The 20,500-nt window shown below is 43.7% G+C and overlaps 1 protein-coding gene across 4 annotated transcripts in view; it reads right to left on the reverse strand.

Moving 5' to 3' along the window:
- The window catches only part of fgfr3 (fibroblast growth factor receptor 3), a 64,544-nt gene that overhangs the window by 20,128 nt on the left and 23,916 nt on the right, over positions 1-20,500 (reverse strand). For all 4 annotated transcript variants that reach the window (XM_020713959.2, XM_004082697.4, XM_011490709.3 and 1 more), the window contains exons 3-5: positions 18,888-19,151; positions 16,015-16,080; positions 8,504-8,676 (exon numbers count right to left, since the gene is read on the reverse strand). In XM_020713959.2, coding sequence (XP_020569618.1) covers positions 8,504-8,676; positions 16,015-16,080; positions 18,888-19,151 — 503 coding nt within the window. The remainder of the gene's footprint in view (positions 1-8,503; positions 8,677-16,014; positions 16,081-18,887; positions 19,152-20,500) is intronic.

Consider the following 20,500-nt stretch of genomic DNA (forward strand, 5'->3'; position numbering starts at 1 on the left):
TGTATCTGGATTATTTGATCAAAATGGTTAAAAAAATAAAAATTTCAAAAAGAACCACTATAAAAAGCACAATTCTTAAGGCTCAGACATCAAAATTCAAGGTCTTTTAAGGTATTATTTCCAAATCCAATGCTTTAAAACTTTTTAAGACCCTGCGGAAATCCTATATGGAGCTGTTTTTTAAATGAACGTGAAACAATTCAACAATGAACGTAACATACAAACAAATAAAAGGGTTCATGTTTGGCAGATTCTGAGGAGGGAACCTCCTGAACTTCATTTCACATGTTAGCCTTCCATATTTTATTCCCCGGCTCCACACTGTAGACTTCAGCAGCCAGGTTTGGTTAAACAAACCATGCAGTATTATCTGGACATCTCTGTGTTTTTCTCTGGTTCTCTACAGGCTGCACTGCAGAGCAAATGGATCAAGGGAAAGACATTATGCGACTGTGTTTAGCACAGATGATATGAGAGAGGGAAAGTGTGTTTTCCTCTCTAGGAGCATTTCTCTGTAATCCAGAGCGAGGACAGAATGCTTTTGTGCTTCTAAAATTGGTTCCACTGTAGCAGTTGAGAGCGATCCAGGCTGAGAGCGTGGAGGAGTGAAGTTTGGGTGGTAATTCAAAGCAGCAGCAGACAGATACCAACTCCACAACTTCTGAGGCTGCGAGCCAGCGCCGAGCGGGGAAACAAGAGAGAAGCTGAGAGGGGGAAACGACCTCTGGAGATGCTGGCTGCTGTGCTCAGCGGAGGGAAGGGTGGCAGTCCGAAGGACGGCGTTCCACCTGAGGCTTTTCAGCTCACCTGCAGAGGAAGAGGCCTCTGCCTTCTCCGCTAAGACTCAAGCCCACACCTTCAGGTGGGATGAGAATCAAACCCAACCCCTTCCACTCCGCTCCCACAGCCCAAACTCCTCATCTCTCCCTCTCCTGGAGGCGCGTTTGGAAAATAAGGCAGAAGTGTAAATATTATGCCAGAGAGTGCTTTTTGCAGTTGCGTGGTAACACAGAGCAGGCTGCCCGCTTGACGCTGGCAAATGGTTTATTTGGCTCCACCCAGTCTGCACCCCAAGTCCCCACTCCCCCCCCACCAGGGGCTTCAGAGTCAAACTGGAGTCAATAGCTGCTCTCATGAGCAGATGAGTGACGCCTTGTGCTGCGGTCGCAGGAGCCGGGGGGGTGGAGGTGCGTGAGGCTAGAAGGTGGTAAATTATGTGCTGAAGCCGGCGTTCAGTGGAGGCCAAGACCACCAACTAAACTGCAGGCGGTGATCAGAGCGCCGGCCCCTGAGAGTCAAAGGTTTACTCTAGGACCCTCCCTCTTCGCCATTGCAGTTACCTGCCAGCTTGACCTCAGCTCCATTACAGGAAGAATTCTCACATGAAAAACAGAATGTCTTCATAAACGCCTTTTTTACGGGATATTTAGACATGCACGCCATTGACTGTCATAACATGTAACTCCTGTTGAACCATTACTCTCTAAATGTGATAATCCCATCCATTTGAATTATTCTGGATTCCAACCAGAATTAAACTAATAAGCAGCTTATGGTGGAGCCGTGGGGGGCTTTAGAGGTCTTAGAAACTTCTGGCTGTGGATGCACAGGATTGTGTTAACCATGGAAATGCTCAGACACTTCCACATTTCAGAAACAGTGCACTTCATGAAAATAAAAATAAAAAAGTCTAAAACCTAAAACAAAGACAAGAACTGATCCTTACTTTTCTCTTTTATTTAAGCCTCTTAACTGCTTCTGATTCTTTTATTGATTTCAAAAGAAGACCCCGGGCCTGGGTCTGGATCACCTTAAATAACTGTTTTTGTGGCAGTTATCGAAGAAAACGCAGGAAGTTCTGCTCCCTTTATAGTCCAAACTCTCCGGCTTCACCTCACAAATTAGCCCGTCAGAACCAGTGGGGCCAGTTAGCAGAATTTATGACCATGTCAGGCTGACCAGCGGCCCGGATCTGCGCTACTGTCTAATTTGACCCACAGAGATGCAGCCTTGAGGCTTTGCGGTTGAAACCAGCCAACTTTGGCACAGAGGAGAAAGCTGGAACACGGTGACGGCGCGAGATCATAGGTGATGCGGCCGCGTAAATAGAACAAACTGTATTCACATTTATGATGCTTTTCTGGAAAGAAACGACTGGGGAGAAAGCTGATTAACTATTGGCAGGTCGGAAATAGGAAAGTAAAGAAGTCCAAAAATAATTTTGCAAGCGCAGAAATTCCTACATGGACCACGGAGAGCCACAATCCAGGCTGTGTTTAAACTCTGGACTGAAAAAACAAGGATTAAAAGTGCTCACAGTCCTAAAAAGTAACGGCGTGGAGCCAGCCAAAGAGCCCGCCATGGAAACCTGTCAGATCCGGGATTGAAAAATGTGTGAAATGCAATGCAACCTGGCAGAATGAAACATAGAATTATGTTGTCCAATAAAGGCTTGCTTTCTCTGCTGCAGATTAGCATGAACACAATGAAATCCCTTCCTGCGGATGGGGCTCCGGGTGACAAAGACCCCCGCCTGGCTCAAGAGGTCAACAGCACGCCCATCTCTTGCCACCTCCGTCTGATGGCTCAATAAAGGGTCACCTCTGACCTTTAGGCCGAGGCCCCCTCATAATAGAGTTATCTGGGAAGGGGCTCATCGCTCTGCAGGCATTTTATTTTCCATTTTACAAATGAGCCTCGTTTCCGATTTGCCGTTTCCTTTAGCGCCGACAAACTCTCCGTTTATTTTTCTTATGCTCCATTTGAATGGAAAGAGCCGCGGATGAAAGTTAAAGTCCGGGAAGCTGCAGAGCGGAAAGAAGAAACAACAGGGAACAGCACCAATCAGTGGGGGCAGCAATGACTGTGGGTACTTTCCAGATTTCAGTAAAGGAGATGAATTATGAAGGGATGGATAATGCTTTCTACATTATTACTGACTGTGAGACAAACAGTATCACATCCATTTCACAGTCGTGTCTGCTCGGCCTTTAAATATCACTCGACTTCCTTTTTCAATCAAGTTTTTAAAATGTATTTTACAAAAGATCCCAAACCAAACACTTCACGTCTGGAGTAACTTCTTCATAAGGGCTCTTGGGGAACAAAAGGGTGACTGCTCAGAAAGGTCACTTTCCTCCGGTGGAGGCTGGACGTGTGTTTTGTTGGTGGGCTAATGGGCTGTAATGGTCTGCTCAGTCAGGAGCTTTCACCCGCACCTCTGCAGCCCTAAATGCCCGAGAGCAAACGGCAAACTGGCTGGTGGGCGTTGGACGGCTGGAGAGGATTGAAGCCTGCGTGACAGCTTTGAGGCCGTCCACCTGTCTGAAGGTTGGGATTCATTCAGGCGACATGAACTCCAGCTGTCAAACCCCAAACCGTCTTGTCATGCCAGGACGGAAGCAGGAGGGAAACGTCTTCACCTTCAGGACCCTGATGGCAGGATAGAGTCTTTAGAAGGCCTTTGTGTGGCTGTCAGGACTCGGGTCTCCTCCTATCTATGGATGAATAGATGAAGCTATGGGAGGCAGATGTGAGGGGGGGTTATGAGGTCGGTGACACGGGGCAGCATGCTGTCTGTACTGCTTTTCTTAAAATCCTCCTGCTTCGGTCAACTCAGATTTTGGAATGATTTGCTTTCTGTGATTAGCAGATATAATCCACATGTTATGTCTTTATAAAATTAGTGCGTCATGGTTAAAAGGTAACATCTACTCCATTAGTTTGACCAAAACACACTAGAGTAGATTTACTTTAGAAAACAGCATCCATACTCAGATACAGTGGGTTGTTTTCATGTAGTAACACTTCAGCATTTGTGCCATTCATATATCATAGATGTGCTGCAATATTGGAATAGTATCAGTATCATTAAAAGAATACATAATTCAGTCAGTGCAACGATTTCTCTTTTCCTGCTGATTAACTTTAATCAGATACTCAGGATAAACGCTTCAGCCATATTTAGAAATCCTCCAAACAAAAGATCTGCCGTCAGTAAAGTTTCTAAGGCAGCACTGATGCTTGACGGGGTAACTAATGACTCATTTTAATGCAAAAAGGAATTGGTAACTCAAAAATACAGCAGATTTGATGACACATCTTCAATAAAGGAAAAAAAAGCAGTTAGATATCAAGTGTTTAATGATCTTGGAATGTTGGATATTGGTTAAAAAAACACCAATTTCCTGTTTGCCTGCTGTATTCTACACACCTTTTTGAAGTATTGTGGTTACAAAATCACTTTAATGTGTTTTGTTCTTTTCAGTTAGCAGTATTTCCATTTTCTTTTTCTTTTTGGAAATGCTGTTGTGATTTTTCTTTGCCTGACTTTAAACCAGATGTACCTTACGCTGTCAGTAACTCAAGTAGTATTTTTTACTAATTACTTTTTTTCTATTTTCTATTTCATTCAAAAGTGAGGGTACAGTTTTTGAATACAAAGACGGTTGGATTCCCTTCTCTTGGTCATATGTTAAACACATGACGCAGATTGAAACCTTTTCCTTTCCGTTTGATTGAAATGGTCACATTTGAAGAAGAACGCTGTTGACATTCTGATGGGCTGATCCCGAAAGTCTGAAAGCTTGCCCCTCTTCTTTCCACCCCCCTCAAGTCCATCGAGGTGGGAGGACAGCGGTGGTGGGTGTGAGGGGGTGGGGGGAGTACATGGCTATCAGCTAACCGGATTTAAACGTGGCTCCCGTTTCAGCTCCAGAGGGGGGGGCATCTTATAAGATCTTGATAGGAACATCTAAATCAATAAAACAATTGAACTCCACGGGATGCCTCTATTTCTTTGACCTGGTTAAAAAAATAGAATTTTCAGCTGAAGCTAATAACAATGACACTCCAAATCTAGTCCTGAAATGTTTGTTTTTCTAATTTCTGTTGGAAATAACTTGGTTACACTTTATTTCAGATGTAGTCCCAATGCATGGGACCACGGATGAAAAAATAGCTAGCTTTGGGCTAATCTTGGCGCATTGCAACCATGCCTTTAATGTGCACTGTCTCTGTTAAATAAATGAATAAACATGGGGGGGCGATAATAGGTTTAAATGAAACCCAACACTTGAGTTTGCATTATCCCACTACTTCCTTGTCAGTGTCTGAATCCACAATCCAAAAAAAACAGAGCCCTGGAAATTTCCCTAAAACCAGTCTGCATCGATGCTTACGGAATTGGCAAATATTGACCACAATGCATTGCGCTTCAACAATTTGCTATTCAAATAAAAAAGTACATTTATTTTTAATTAATGAAGGGCATTTGACCAATCCTTTGGGGGAGCAGTGAGCTGTAGACACAGCTGTGCTCGGGAACCATTCGGTGGTTCAACCCCCCCCAATCAAACGCCTTCATGCTGGGTGTCAAGCAGGGAGGCATCGGGTCCCATTTTTAGAGTCATCGTAAACCACAGGGCAGACACTCTACCACAGGCCACTGAGCTGGTTCAACCAATCATTTAGGTTTGTAGTTTGGCAAATGGGGGATGTCACATTTGGCATTAAACCCCCCCCCCCCAAAAAAAAAAAAAACAAACAAACGGTGACAATCAAAATCCAGAGACCTGGACAGTCCTGGACTAAACAGACATTGAGCAGTGAGGGAACTTTGAAACTACCAATGAGCAGATCATAGGCAATACATCAAGAACAAGTAAAAAATGTTGCTATGAAATGATAGCCTTTTAGTTCAACCATTCTGTCTCATAGAGTACTAAATAACTGAGAATCAGAGGACGATCAGAAAAAGCCTCATCTGCTTGGATTAGCAGAAAACCTGGAGTGTGTGACAGATCAGCACCTTCCCACTCCATTCCTCTGTACTTCACACGAGTCTGTGAAAAGCCTTTCATCCACAAACTCTGCATGTCGACAAACGCAGAGCCCCATACTTGAGATGAAAATGCTCAGCACAAATAGAAAACGGAGCCTAGATAGTATTTTTTTTATTGGTTTAGATCCCTCATTTCTTCTCTAAACAGAAGAAAAAGTATAATTAGATAAATATGAAGACATCTCCCTTTTTAAATCCATGTCCTCCACAAAAGATGCTTTTTTTAATGTATAGAAACTGAGTATGTGGTTCAAGCGGCGCGATGGAGACCCTAACCCACATAAGCTTTGAGGAAAACGCATTGATTAGTGCCTCAGAAAACACGAGCACGTAAACACAGAATGGGTCAACCGGGGAATTACGTTTATAGGACCTTTGAGCAGTTGGCTCAGGATTTATTTGCTGTCAACAACATGACTCTACCTTATCATCTGCAAATCATCATGTGCACAGCAAATGCTAAAAGCCTGTCGGGGAGCGCTGAGGGCCGGCGACAGGTGCGAGTGTGGACAGAGGGGCGCGGACAACTGCTGCCGCTCTGCTGGGAGCAGATGTTGGGGATCTCTGTAAACTGGTAATAGCTGCAGGATCTCCTTACATTTAACTCCTTAAAGGTCGGACTTTCACAGATGAGGAGAGGCCTGTTGGGGCCTCCAACCCTCCCAATCACAGGTCTGTTCTGCCCCGGTGGCTGTTTTTGGACTCTTCGTTCACTTTATCCGTGCCATCTTTGTACTGTACTAGATGAATATAATTCTGTGAGTGTAAATGACAGTTCTCAGCTGACATGTGCAAATGACGACATCACCTCAGTAAAAAATTACGTGTTTCTTGCGTTTGTCGATGTTCACAGATGTCCGTTGAGGGTTTCGGCCGACGGGTCTTTAGGTTAATTCAGTTTGAAGCTGTTCAGAATTTCTGGTCGGTCGAGAATTACACAGTTTACGCATATTTTAGGTATAAACATGCAATTGTTGAGTAAATCTTACTCAATTGTGCGTGAATTTTTAGAGATGCATTCGCGAATTTGTGGCTCTCCACGACTGTTTCATGTATGTCTAACATACTTTTTACACATGAACCACCAATGTATAATCTTTATATCATGTGTACATTCAAATTACATAATTGATGCACGAATCACTAATGAATTACAAACAGCGCAATAATCACACATGGTTTCCGTTCCACGTTGATTTACGTGGTCTTTGCATTATTTATTCGTGATGCACCTGTGAAAAGTTTACTAAACGTTCATTGAGTTTACTTTAACATTTAGCACTAGGCTAACTGTAGGTGGCGACATGCGTTCGTAGACAGTAGCAAAAGAACACAAAGCCCCTCCCTGCTTGTCCACTGTGAATACTGGAGACACATGTGTTAGATCTATGCAGAATCCTTCAGGAGAATCTTTGCTTTCACCTAAGCTCTTCCAGTCTCAGCCACAATCTGGCAAAAATAAAGCTTAGAAAGTAGAAAAATGTCCCAGCGCTGTTATGTCATAATTACAGCATGAGCTTGTGGAAACCGTGACGCCAGCGTGCAGTCTGACTGAAGATCACAGAACACATTTTTATCTGAGAGCCACAATAACACGAACACACATATTTTTCTATATTCATAGAATTAGACATCTACACTGGGATTGAAATAATACTTGTTTTCCATTAGACTGTAAGGTCTTTATAGCTGTATCAAGAACATAATGACTGTATAGTTATATGTTTCCTACCCATCTATATGAATGTCTACTAACTAATGTTTTCCTAGACATGTATAATTATCAAAATGCATGATTGTCAGTTCAAGATTGAATGTATGTAATAGGATGGAATCCTCTCACACTCTCCCCTCCTTTTTTTCTTGCGTATGTATTAGTTGTTGTCTTTGCTTGTCAGGTCTATCTGTCCAGTGTATTTTTTGGCCCACTTAAAAAAAAGCATTGAAAAAAAATTAAAAAAAGAGGATCAGAGAACATGAATGTCTGATTGGAGCAAGGGCGTTTTTTCGTTGCAGAAAAGCGAGAATAGATGCAGAAAAGCGAGAATAGATGCTGCAAAAGGGAGTGTTTTTGAAGGACAATCATCTGTTGGTTGAAACTCAATGCGTTTCCCACTCCGTCTTTTATATGTGGACTGACAGCCATAAAAGGACTGACAAAGCTGAGAGCTAACCTAGTGGGGCCACTCCAGATGAGAGCCCAACGTTTAGCGTGAATCCCAGGACAAAACTGAATCCAGCAGCTGTTTGCTGAGCTGTCAGCGCTGAACTATCAGGGAGCACAAATGTATCTGTGCACCACTCTGATTTCAGTGCAGCAGTTTGACCCCTGAGATGTATTTTGGTCGGTGGGGTATGTCTCTGTGGCGTGTTTCCTGACCTTTATTTACCGTGGGAAAGCTCGCCCATCACGCGCTTCTTTCAGCAAACTCCTTCGCACTCTTCCTGTGATGGAAATTCACACCAGGGAACATCCCAAAAGTCATCTAGTGTCAGTCGCTCTTCCACTCTACCGGGGGGATTAAAATGCCTTGCTAAAAACACATTTTGGTAGAGAGGGCAGGACGCGACCCCTTCCAGGAAGTTTTCTGCACCGCCGTGAGGGTTTGAATTCATAAATCACAGGCTGACCTTTAGGTGTAAACACGCTTCTTCTCTCACCTTGATGCCCCCCATCCTCTGCTCGCCCTTGAACTCCTTGCCATTCTTCAGCCAGTGGATTGTGGGTATGGGGTTTCCATTCGCTGGACAGCGGAACTTGACCGTGTTGGCTGCCGGGACCGCCAGCAGCTTCTTGTCCATTCGGTCAGGCTTGGTCCAGTACGGCGCCGCCGCTGCGTCAAAAACAAACCAAAAAGTGTCATTTGTGGCTTTATTCTACATATTTAAAACTGGCTTCAAAAATGGTTTCCCTCAAAGAGGAAACAAAACACTTTTACATTTACGATAAGAATAACTCAAGTCCACAAAAAAGGAAAAAAAGTCAGATGTGAGCACAACCTTCTTAGATTCATAAAAACTGTGGGTAATGCTAAGATTGACTTCAAGCTTCGCTAATATTAAATTGAAATATTACAACAAAAGCTACAAACAAATAAGAGTGACAATCAAGGAAGCCATCAGAAGTTCATTCTTCCAACCGATATTTTGGTTTGTTTTAGGTCCAACACATGAAGAAAAGTGGTGTGTGCTGAATACAAGGTCTTACAGTGAGAATAACCCTCCATCTTTTGGATCCAGAGATCCTGTCCTGTTTTTTTTTTTTTTAGAGGAGCTGTTCGGACACAAACTCGGATGTGGATGAAGCTGATTTTTCTGCCCCATCCTCCCACCTTCTGGACCTATTTCTGTGCCTCTGCTGCTAATCACAAGCTCGTGCCTGTCAGATTGTGCGGCTGTTCTGTTCTGTTACTCCGAGTGCTTCCAGCTTTTGGTCGTCCTCGCTCCAACTACAACTCTCTGGGCACACGCAGAGTCTGCTTTCCAAGTCTGAAGTTTGGGTTTCCGAAGCCAAGAATAAGTGACGCGGCATGTTCCCAGGGTTAAAAAAAGGGTAAAATGACAGAGAGAGGTTGTGACAGAAACCAGCTCTGTGGTGATAGCCTTTGTGGTCCTGGTGCTGAAAAACACAAGTGAACAATGGAGACAAAGAACCACAGCATCTATGACTGATTCTGAGGAACACCACAGTGTTTCAGGGCGCCGGGAGGAGACTAAACATGAGCTCGCTGAGCAGTGATTGGGTTTTTAAGGCACAACATGCAATTTGGTTTCATATTTTAAAACTTTGTGAAGCCTCAAATCAGCTGTTAGCGCTTTAGACCCAGTAAACTGAGAGCGGCTCCACAGATATGTGAAGAATATATTATTGGAAAGATAACTTTTTCCCCAAAAACTCCATAGTTCTGGAAAAGAGTATAAAGGTTTTTGTGTCTTCTTTGCCCAAATGCAGATGAACGTCGGATTTAGATGCTTTAAAGATGTGAAAGTAGTCTGTTTACTGCAAATACACAAAATATCACCAAGTATTTTTGTCTGGTGTGTAGTTTATTACCTTCAATGTAAGACAAAACTGCCCCAATAGCAAGTTTTCGGTGGGTTTGTTCTAAGATGGTATATTTTAAACATCTTTTTGTGTCATTTGATCTTTAAAATAAGATGTTTGACTCATAATTGACATGTCCTTTACCTTAAAATGTGCAATTCTAGTCTTATTTTAGGTAATTGGTCTAGAAATAAAGAGAGTTTGACTTTTTTAGTGCTTCAGACAGGATATTTTTTGGGGGAAAAGTATAATCTTTTATGTAAATGTACCTACTTAAAAGATTTCTTTGATCAATACACTCTTACTTTTAAGACAGAAACTGAGTTTTTATAGCTCATATCAGGATCTTACATATTCTGACATATTCTGCTCATTCCAGCGGCAAATTTCTTTTCACGTATAACAAGGAAAATCATCTTTCATTCTATAATTTAAAACTTGTTTTGAGGAGGATTTTTTTTTCTAGTGTTTGTTGTCATGGAGACCTGATGCTGCGGGTGTTTACCGAGTCAGACACGGGACAGCCCTTTTTGGACGGAACGGTTCTGTCATTTTCATAACCGCGTGCAGCAGCTGTGGGCCCGTCGGCTGACCTTCTTCTGGGGCAGAGCCGAACTCTGGTGTCCACAGAGTTCCCAACAGCAGAGCCGTGTAAAATCCAGCGTGACAGACTCCGAAAGAACCGCTGGAAAAACCAAACAAAACGGATCTTCTTCTTTCTCCGAGAACAACAGAGGAGTTTGTGGGAATTGTTCCGTCCTGAGAGTTCAGGGCGATTTATTGAGTTGTATAGAGGAGAAAGTGGACAAAGAGGGGGTCGTCCCTCAGACAGGCTCATTGTTCTTGCCGTGCGGGTGAGGCGGGTGAGGAGCGCAGTAAGGCGTGGTGCTCTCCCTCTCTGAGCTGGTCTGCAGAACAAAAAGCTGCGGCTGACCGGTCATCAGATGTCTCTTTTACTCTGCAAACGCATGAGGTGCTGATTAGCATGTGAAAAGCAGCGCTTGTGTGTGTGTGTGTGTGTGTGCGCTCAACCAACGATCGCACCACACTCTGCTCCACGTGGGCGGGTTTATCTCCCCAAAACAAGACAGGTGACATGTCAATCACAGCAGGCTTGGATTGGATCTGCAGTATGTGTGCGCATCGCTCTGATGCCTCCCTGACACACTCATCTTTGGCTCCCGCCTTCAAACGTTGGCTCCGGCTTCACAGAGTAATTACAAGCAGACCGAGGCCGATCTTCAGCGATGAAAGACCTTTCTTCTTAGAAAGCAAACAGTATCCGACTAAACTCCATTAAGCAGACAGTAAACTGTGTGAAAAACACTATTCCAGTTAGACTCCCCAGCCTGCAAAGATATACACTCCACGTGGAACAACACACACACACACACCTCCTCCTCCTTAAAAGTAAAATCTCTGCTTCTGGCCTCCCCCTGTTCCTCCTCTGTCTCTGCGCATGCACAACCACTCGCCAGCCCTCCAAGACGTCTGAACACATTGTTTTCTTGGCGTCATGATCAGCCACACACGCTCTCGCTCAAATAGAGAGAGACGCTGGGATTTTAAACAGTCTCCGTCCCGATGTGTGGTCCTGCTGCTCCTGAACTCGTCTGGGCCTAAAAACACCTTCCTGCTGCTGCTTCGCCCACAAATGTGGCTTCAGACCAAAACCTGCGCAACCCGACGCAGAACTCTCCATGGATTTGACCTGGAAACACACGAAACACGCTGTCCATGTAACCGCCCGACAATCACAGTCAGAACAAATGGATTTAGAGTAAGTTGATTCCCTCAAACTGGAGCTTTTCCTGCAGAGGTTCAGACTTTTTCTCTACGTGGGATTTCGGCGTGTTTTTGAACAGAGGGAGCCACGTCCTAACAGGCAACACTGCTTCACAGGAGTGAAAGAGTAAAAGGGGGACCGCACCAGATACCCCACTGCAGGGTGGGACCCTCTCACACCCCCCGCCCATCATGAATATGCAGCGGCTGTGAGGCTGGCAGGTTTACAGCGACATCATGTCTGCAGCTGCAGAGCCGTGTCCACCTGTCAGCTGAGGAGCAACACAACAAGGACGTCTGCCCAGGAACCTGAAAATGCAAGACAGGGTCCCGTTTGTTTGCATCAACGGACTCCATGAAGTCACAGCACCCAGGGGAGGGGGGTCATCGCTTCAGTCCTAATGGGGTAAAGGGTGTACTTATTTTGCGCTTTACAGTCCCATTCACCCATGCACACACACACACATTCACACACTGGTGGCCTAAAACCACCGGGAGCAACGAATGTGGGGTTCAGTGTCTTGCCAAAGGACACTTTGACACATCTCCATAGATAGATTAGCAGCAGAGGATTTAGGCAGAATAAAACAATCGTAGGTATTAAAAAGAATGTGATTGTTTCATGAGTTAATAATAAACAACATCTGTGTAATTTGAACTGTTGAACAGGCGCCGTCTCCTCGCTTGTTGCAGTGGCGAGACACTGAACAGTGATTAGCCGGAGCATGGCACCCAGCGGCCAGGCCACACGGCCTTTCAGCTCTGAAACACCCAGGAGGGGGAGGTGGGGCTGTTTTAATTGCGTCATTGTGTAATTGGCCCTCACTGACGCCTGTGAGCACACAGCACATTTCATTCTGGGCCTCTTTGAAGGCGCGCTGCCCCACAGTGTGGACTCCAGCAAACAGAAGCGCAGAAATGGCGGCCGTGGAGCGGCCCGCCGTCCGCCTCTCTGCTCTCCTGCCAGAGTAAACAAGCTGCGGCGCAGGGCGCAGATTAGACCCTGTGAAAGTCCCTCCCCCAGACACACAGCCACTGTTCTTTCATTCCGCGGCGGCTCAGAGCGCACGCCGCCTCCCGGCGCACAAAAATCCCTTCAGAAATCCAGGCGTCAGCAGGCAGAGGCTCAGACGCTGCCGGTTCTTCGTGTATCTCCTGAAAACAGTCGGGTCTTCAGGATCACCAAGGTTTACTTTGCTGTAATGGTTCGGAATACGATCCTTTCTATGAGGAAAAATCTTTGGTGGATTTGTACGGAGCCCCTTAAGGGACATTTTGGGGTTGCTGTGCAAGAAAATTAATATTAAAACTTCGACATGACCTGACATATGATTATGTGTCACTGGTTTGAGAACCACCAGTCCTCCCGCAGGCGTCCAAAATGTGTTTAACGTCTGATTTTGTTGAAAGCTTGTGATTTTAAAATTATTTCACATTTTTTGCATTTTTCCTCAATCCGTATTTCAAGTTTAAAAAAAAAACATCTTTTGGGCTGACTTTTAGTATTCCTGAAGCACAATTCCTGGTTTCTGCTCATATTGAAGTCGACGCCGTTCCTTCTGGGATGTGAATGACTGTTGTGCAATACTGAGCCGCAGACGAATTTTCTTCTGGGAGTTTGCAGCAGCTTTTCTGTTATCTGTTCTTCTAGGAAGGACTCTAGTCCTAAAAACGCTCTTCCTCCGTCAGTCAGCAGATCTCTTCTCCTCATTCATCACCGCGCTCTTCCCCTTTTCCCCAAATCCTCGTCACAGGGATGTTCCCCCGTTGACCGTCGGGGACTCTCCGTCACATGGCTCCTTCCTGCTACAGTCAGTTAATTAGCAGTGGCTTAGCAGACATTAAGCGGTGACAGAGGTTTAATGTTTCCCAGCTAATCCCTCTTCTTTTGGGCAGGAAATCAGAGCCTCATATGTCATGAGGTGGACTTACACCCACAGATTAACTCTGGCATTCGGAGGATATTTACTGGCGCTCAGTTGGGCCCATTTGGAAGACACTCCATGCTTTCCTCCTGGAGTCGAGCTCTGCATCAAGACACAGGCCGGTTTTACTCTGACGCCGTTAAGCTTTTCTGCAGGGATTTGTGGAGCAAAAGAAGAATGTTTGTGAAACATTGGTCTGCATCTTATTGTGCTGCTTTCATGTTTTCCTGTTGAAAGACTTTGGGATGCATTTGAACCAACATTTAAAACTGTAAATGTCAAACAAGTTTATCATATGTAAGTTTATTAGTTTTGGGGAGAAAAATTATGCTTAGAGTCACATCCACAAAGAAAGTTCCAAAATTCGAGGGCATGCTAAGAAGTTAACATGATAGAGTGGCGGTAGGGAATTAAGGAAGAGGGACATAAGAGGGAATTTAGAGCAAACATCCAAAACAGCTTCAGCCAATATCCTTATACCAAAAAAAAGTATAGCTTAGTTGAAATAGGGCTAAGACCAATTTTTTTATGGTAATACATTTTTTACCTTGAATTTCATTAATTGACGGTACATAGAGAACTGGACAGAGCGAGTCAGACATCATTTCTGGTTCCAACCAAATGACATCAAGTCAGTCGCCATTTTTCCGCCAAATGTCCATCGCCACGTCGGAACCAGACGCCCTCAGTAAGCTGTGATTGGTCCATGTCAGTCTTAGACTACATTTCTATGGCAACCACTCTCTCCAATCAGGAGACAGCATGTTTGGAGGCCGCACCCCTTCCACTGAACGCGGCTCAGGAGAATCTGTCAATCAAATGCTTCGAAGGCCACCTTCTTTTATTGAGGGAGCCGATTGCTGCACTTATAACTGGAATAATTTGCACTACAGCATAAATATCGTGGAAAAAATAAAGTCGAATTATCAAGAATGTGTTGAAAATACTTTGCATGCAGTTAAGGAAGGAAGGCAGAAGATATTACTTTTAAAGGGACAAAACATTAATTGAAAGCAATCTTCTTTAATGCCTTGCTCATAAACAAACGGGTCAATGAACTGAAACACCTGTGGAATTATTTCCTTTTATTTTTTGGCTTTTCTCAAGAAGGAGAGGGGAAAAAGTATGTATTGATTTCCTGTGTACCTTTCTATTTATGTTTAATTTATATTTTAATTATTTTTTACTTGGATCGCTGCCTTAAGTTCAATGGAGGGGCGGGGTGTGGGGTGTGGGTGATATCTTTTTGCTGCTACTGGCTTTTATGCTTAAAGTGTTCAAATGTTTTTGTGTCCAAATTGTTCAAATTTTGAAAACAATAAACAAACAAATTGAAAAGAAAGTAAAATAAAATATAAAAATAAAGTAAAAGATACCCACTAAGCGCTTACACACCAAACGTGTCAGAGACCTGTGACGGGGACGGCGAGGAATCGAATCCATACGTCTTTGGCTGGAAGACCACTGCCCAGCCTCTGACCCACGACTGCCCAATGTTGCTAACTGTTGCTAAAGGAGTCTTAATATTCATAAACCTCTAAGAAAAGTGTCGGGATAGATGACGGTAATCAGTGAACCACTTCTTGGCTGGGCTTGGATGTTCCTTGTAGCTGCTGTCAATCATCAGCTCCTGCCTGTTTTCATATGTGTAACCATGCTTCTCCTTCCTCTTTTGTCTGGCATCATTTCTATCTAGATCTTCCATGATGTTTCTGATTTTTCTTTACTTTCTTGTGGATCCTCCTCCTCTGCCTCCCTCCTTTATGGTCCTCCTCCGTCTCACTGCAGCTGCAGTTATCCTTGTTGACAGAACAGAGCTTGACAAGTCTGTGAAGTCAGAGAGACCTTCTCCTTGTCCTCCGTTCACCTCCACCTGAACCCTGCTCGTGTCTGAATGCCTAATCAGCTCACATCTCCACGGAGCACTTAGAGGGGTGTTACCTGCTGGAAAACCACCGGCTTTGATGTGTGAAACTCGGGTATTTAGCCAAGACCTCTGGGGAGACGTTAAAGTCAGCTTTGCAAGAAGCAGGAGGTTACAAGAGCCACAAAATGCTAATTACAAATATGGAAATGTTATTGCCGTCATCACATCCCAGCATCCTCCATAGACAGACACAGTGGCACGTGCCTGAAGAGCTTTCTCGGAACAGCCCCTAGTAAAACCCTCTCATCCTAATTTAAACGGAGTAATCACCGAAATGCATGAAAAAAACGCCTGTTTCCATCACAGGGATTTGATGAAGTTCAGAAAATAACCTGATGGTTACTCATGCCTTGTTCTTGGCTACTGTTCATTTTTTGATCTGATCTCCCTATTAAAGTTACTTTTTTCTATTTAGAATAGAAAAAAAAAAGCATCAAAACGCATGTCTGAGGCAAACAAACATGTTAAAGAAAGAAGTTCTGAGATTTACCTTTTCCAGTACCTGCATCGTCCAGATCTTCATCATAGTCTTCATCGTCACCAGATGATAGAGAATCTAAAAAACAAATAAAAATCCTTGTGATGAAACAAAAGTCAGCAGAAGGAAGGAATGGCTTGTCTGTGAAGTTTCCTTTTTTCTTTCAGTCAGGACTGATGCTGTTGGGTCCAAGACAACAGACAAGAGCTTATCAGGACCAAAAACAGACATTTATGCCAAGATTAAACGTTTAAGAGCTGGGAATGAACAAGTTTGAGTCAAATATTGCACAAATGTACATGTGCAGCCGTGAATGTCTGCTGTTAGATGTTTCCACCCAAGCAGCTTCATAAAGACTCATTAATGCTGCTGGGACTTTTAGTTCTCACAAACGTGCCGTTTCCAGCTGTGGTTACTGCACACACTGCTGTTTAGCCTGTGCTGCCCTTTCTGAACAGTTGTAATTATTTTACATCTGACCTTTGGGTTTTTCCGGTTCAGTTCCACAGCTCTGGTTTGACGGGAGCCAGCTCTGAACCTGACAGGCCCGGCGAGTCTCATCCCTGCAGGTTTTAACTCCAACTTAACTTAACTCCTTTGGTTTCACTGCTTTACTGCAGACGGTGTTCCTTACATTGAATTTTGGGTTTTGAAAATAAACCTCACATTGAAAAAGTGTGATTCCTTCAGAGAAAAAGAGACAAACATTTATGTTTTTTTTTTTACATTTTTTTCATTTACTTTATTTTTTTCTTTTACTTTATTTTTATTTTATTATTAACCTATAACATATGTTAAGTTGTAACAGTGTATATAGGTGTAGATTCTTCTTTTGTTAAATGTAATTAATTTTTGTATTTTTGCACATTTTAAACACCCTTTCATTGTTTTTGCACATTGCTGTTCTTCTTTTTTTTGTACTGATCCGCTGTAGCAATTGAATTTCCCCAATGCATGATCAATAAAGAAAATCTTATCTTATCTTATTTTTGTACATAATTAAACTAACTTTTCTGCTGCATCAGACTTATTAATAAAAATTAGCTTTTTTTCTCCAAAAAGAAATAAAAAGTAAAATAAATTTATGAAAATGTAAGAAAACAAATCGATTTGACTGAAATCAAATTAATTTATTAAAATTTTCTTTAAAAAAATATTCGTCGAGTTCAATGTAAAAAATTGGTCAGACCGTTTTTAGTTTGACAAAAGCTGCCTGTTTTTTTTAAGTCTATGATATGAAAGCAGAGTGGTTAACAGCAGAAGTACTGTCTAATGTCGCAACATTTAAGGAGATATACCAAATACTACTATACAAATACTACCTTGATCGCCGCGGTTAGGTCCTCATTCCCCGTTCTGTCAAATTTAAAACAATTCATCTTGCTTTGACTTTTCAACTCGTTTTTTTGTGATCTATTTCAACTGTGTCTGCATTTTCATTGCGGCTGCTGATCCGTACCTTCACACTTTACCTGCCTCAAACATGTGTGCCGCGGCTGCACGTTGGGATTTGGCTGCGTTCCGCTGCCTGAACGCTCTCCAAGGACTGAATCGGATACTGTTCAAAGGCATCCGACACCTTCCTTAAATATTTAAGGAGCAACACAAAGGTCCATGTGTGTCTTAGATGTACTTGAGGTTCTGTGTTTAAAGTAGAGGGCGGAGAACTGCCTGTTCTCAGGGAGGGAACAGGATATTGTGGCCACGCTGTAAAACATCAGACTGAAAATATCCAAAAACGCCTTAAAAACGCTACAGTGATTCGAGCTCATGCTTCCAAACGGTGTCCTGAGAGGTTTTAAACCCTGAGCAGAGCTGGAAGCCATTCATGATTCAGTTAAAAAGATAAAAACAGAATAAATAAAACAGCCTTTTCTGTCATGAACCCTAGCGTTTAGCTAAGTCTGTGTCTGTTGATGTGCGGTCCAGAAGAAGAAGCCGAGCACTTTTAATCAGACCTGGAAAAGGCCAGTATCTGTCCGGCTTTCAGCCAGATCCGTGCGTGTGTGCGTGCATGCGTGGGTGTGTGCGTGTCAGGACTGAGCAGAGGGAGCAGACGAGCAAAGTGGTGCATTTATTGCTTTCCCATCTGTTTTTAATGCAGCAGCGTTTGGAGCTAATTGCTTTCTAATTAGTTGTCAATAAGAGACTCAGCTGGTGTCCACCAGGTTTACGGGAAAGAAAGCTGCTTGACTTTTAAGTAACTCACATTCTTCTGACCCCCCCCCCCGCCACACACACACACACAGCTCCCCTAAATCTGCCCCTCCATCACCGTAGGTAGAAGCCTGCTCCTGAACCATAGTCGTGCATAACCGTGTCTTATTCAATAATCAACGATGAACCTCATTCCTGACTGCAACAGCGGGTGTGTGTGTGTGTGTGTGTGTGTGTGTGTGTGTGTGTGTGTGTGTGTGTGAAACTTGGCTGGGTCTGGACGGGTGGGATATATGTGTGTAGGTCTGTGTCAGTGTGTGTTTGTGCATCAAAGCTTGTTCACATGTGTGCGTTTGTGCAGCCTGGTAGGGAACTAGGGTGGACTTCAGAGGGGAAGTAATCAATCTTTCTTTGCAAAGTTTTCACTGTCTTTTTTTCTGAATTGTTATAGGAAGCTGTCATGTTGAGAAATTACTCTTATGGTCTGTAGGAGTAACAGTACTGAGGGGGTCTCCCAGAAATGAGTAAAATTTCTGTGAGACCCCCTTTTGGTCTCAGTTTGTCTCTCAGTCAGGCAGGAGAACTAAAGCAGCTCAGGTTTCAGGCTGCAGCCAAAGCGGCTTTCAGATCAAATCAAACGGGTTTAATGTAATTTGAGCTGGTTTTCATTGGTTGTAACAGGGATTGAGACAAAAGCTTTGAGTTTGACGGATGCCCAAAACACTCACCTGTCACCTTGATGGTGTAGTTGCTCAGCAGCGCGTTGGTACGGGCGAGCCGACACGTGTAAACTCCAGAGTCCTCGTACGACACGTTGATGATGCGCAGCATCCGGTTGCTGACCCGCGTTCGGTTGGTCGGCAACAGCCAAGCATCGTCTTTAAACCAGGTGATGGGCTCCGAGGGGTCTTCTATTTCACAGGATATTTCCAGCGGGTCGCCCAAGCCCAGAACCACGTCCTCCAGGAAGGCTGTTTCACTGGACGCAGAGTCTGGAAACAGAGAGCCCAACAGTAAAATCCAGACTTTCTGTGTGGCAGGGACTGTTCCCTCATCGTTCCATATTCTACAAGAAGGACCTTTTTTTTTTTACTCAAATATAGATTGGCTTCTTGAGCATCAAATAAGTTAAAAATAATGTATCTATTTAATCATCATCAAACAAATTTTAAGTTTTCCTTCATTAAAATAGCAAAATCTTCGACATCTTCCAGTTTTCCTCCACATAAATATGAATAAGCAATTTCCCCCCTAAATTCCCAGAGGTAGAGCTCCATTGATCCAAAGAAACACACCAAGCCGCAACTCGATCAAAAGCAGTTCTTTTTAGGTCAGAACGATTTGGGATAGAGGAGGTCAATGTGGTTTACGTTTCCATCACAAATGAGTTGTGTAAAGACTTCAACCAGAAAAAACAGCAGAGAAACCCTCATCTCCAGTTCTGTCGTCTGTCTGCTCACAAAAACGCTCCACTCTTCAAATGAATCTCGGTTTTTTGTCCTTTCCTCAGTCCTCTTTTCAACCCCTGCAGTAGGGCTGCACGATACGAGGAAAACCCGCGATTTGCGATGTTAGTGATCAATATTGCGGTGACAATATAACTTGCGATACATGAACAAATAGCAAGACAACCAAATCGTTTAATTTAAATAACGGGTAACCCTCGTCTACATAGGAGGCGAACATCTAACATAAAAGGGCTCCATCTGATCGGTTAACAACGTAAAGGCGTCCATCTGATTGCATAAAGGGATTTATTTGTTTTACTAAATACTTCCAGCTTCCATAAGATTGTTTTAGCACATTTAAGGTAACCCTTTTTTGTAATTTTTGCCGTCTTTTGTGTGTACGTGTATTGCACAGCTTGATATCGCGATAACGATAAATTTGTGATTTGTTGTGCAGGCCTACCCAGCAGTATTGAACTCTATACTGTCCCCATCTGCACACAGTACGATTCAGACGTGTTGGTAAGAACACTCTAAAAATCTTGACTGCGGTAAACTGAACAGAAGCATACAGTTCTGGAAGAACATGGCAGCAGTGTTCTAAGCAGAGCTGCCGGTAATCAATCAGAAAACGTGCCTCCGGAGGTCACAGAAGTGCATGCAGGGCAGGAGGAGGAGGAGAGCCAGGCTGTGTGAGGATGAAGCAGCCTCTTCTCTGTCAAACACAAGCTCATTGAGTCCAGGAGCTCCAAGCGCCAACACGGCGGCGGGGAAAGATCAACATGTTTACCTCCAAGGCTGCCTACCTCCACTGAGAATGGGAGGGGCCACATTTAGATAGAATAACACAGACGTATGTTGTTTTCATGTCTGCCCATTCATGAGAAATGCCT

The sequence above is a fragment of the Oryzias latipes genome, chromosome 22 (assembly GCF_002234675.1).
Source record: "Oryzias latipes chromosome 22, ASM223467v1".
NCBI lineage: Eukaryota > Metazoa > Chordata > Actinopteri > Beloniformes > Adrianichthyidae > Oryzias > Oryzias latipes.